The sequence below is a fragment of the Rhagoletis zephyria genome, unplaced genomic scaffold (genome assembly GCF_001687245.7).
Source record: "Rhagoletis zephyria isolate East Lansing unplaced genomic scaffold, Rhagoletis_zephyria_1.1 Rzeph_scaffold_59913, whole genome shotgun sequence".
NCBI classification, from domain to species: domain Eukaryota; kingdom Metazoa; phylum Arthropoda; class Insecta; order Diptera; family Tephritidae; genus Rhagoletis; species Rhagoletis zephyria.
The window spans coordinates 1-1634 of record NW_016216964.1 but is presented as its reverse complement, the minus strand read 5'-3'; the positions used below and the strand labels follow the sequence as shown (position 1 = coordinate 1634).

Below are 1634 nucleotides of genomic sequence, written 5' to 3'. Positions count from 1 at the left end.
TGTTGGTCGGATGACTATTCTTCCAGCAACATACATCGGAAGCCCTCGAAATATGCAAGAATATGCTCAAGATGCCATGTCGTATGTTCGTCATTATGGTACAGCAGATTTGTTCATCACATTTACATGCAATCCGCACTGGATACAAATCAAGCAGGAGTTATTCCCTGGGCAATCACCCATTGATCGTCATGATATTACAGCCAGAGTCTTTAGACAAAAGTTGAAATCTTTAATGGATTTCATCGTAAAACATTATGTGTTTGGTGAGACACGCTGCTGGATGTATTCTGTGGAGTGGCAGAAACGAGGATTGCCACATGCACACATTTTGATTTGGTTGGTTGAAAAGATAAGGCCAAATGAAGTTGATGCAGTGATATCAGCTGAAATCCCTAATGTACAAGTAGATCCTGGATTGCATGAGGTAGTTATCAAAAACATGATACATGGTCCCTGTGGAACTCTTAATCAAAATTCACCGTGTATGATGGATGGTAAATGTTCAAAACGATATCCACGGACATTAATATCGGAAACAATTACTGATAATGACGGTTATCCACTGTATCGTCGCCGATCGACAGCAGACAATGGAAGATCAACAATTGTCAAATTGAATCAACAAGATATTGAAATAGATAATCGTTGGATTGTTCCATATTCACCCATTTTATCAAAGACCTTCAAAGCACACATCAACGTTGAATCTTGCCATTCAGTGAAATCTATTAAATACATTTGCAAATATGTAACCAAAGGGAGTGATATGGCTGTGATTGGAATTGGTGCAGAGAATTCCAATGATGAAGTTACCCAATGCCAAATGGGCCGCTATGTAAGTAGTAATGAAGCAGTTTGGCGAATATTTTCTTTTCCTATTCATGAGAGACACCCTTCTGTTGTCCACTTAGCTGTGCATTTAGAAAATGGGCAAAGAGTGTATTTTACAGCACAGAACGCAGTACAGAGAGCTGCGCAGCCACTACATTAACCAGTTTTTTTGAGACATGCCAAAACGATGATTTTGCACAAACATTGCTATATTCTGAAATGCCAAAATATTATACTTGGAATCAATCCTCAAGGAGATTTATACGACGAAAACAAGGAAAACCAGTTCCAGGATACCCAGATGTTATTCCACCGATGCGATTGGTCGAATTTATTCAGTACATCCAACCAATGATGAATGTTTTTATTTACGACTGCTATTAGTCAATGTACGTGGCCCAACATCATTCCAACATTTACGAACTGTTGGTGGTGAATTGTGTGGATCTTACAGAGAAGCCTGTCAACGTTTGCAATTGCTAGAAAATGACGCTCATTGGGATCAAACTCTCAATGATGCTGTAATATCATCACACGCTCATCAAATACGAACATTGTTTTCTATAATCATATCTACATTCTTCCCTTCAAACCCAATTGATCTGTGGAGCAAGTACAAAGATTATATGTGTGATGATATTTTGTATCAAATACGGAATAGAATGGGAAATCCAAATATACAAATCAGTGAAGAAATTTACAAAGAAGCATTGATTTCANTCTTCCCTTCAAACCCAATTGATCTGTGGAGCAAGTACAAAGATTATATGTGTGATGATATTTTGTATCAAATACGGAAT

General features: G+C 37.8%; 1 protein-coding gene across 1 annotated transcript; it reads left to right on the top strand.

Moving 5' to 3' along the window:
* Positions 1-52: 52 nt before the first annotated feature.
* LOC108356485 (uncharacterized) lies at positions 53-838 on the top strand (the record flags this gene model as incomplete). Its single annotated transcript, XM_017607588.1, has 1 exon — positions 53-838. A coding segment is annotated over exon 1 (786 nt), but the record flags the coding sequence as incomplete, so codon positions are not given.
* Positions 839-1634: the final 796 nt, after the last annotated feature.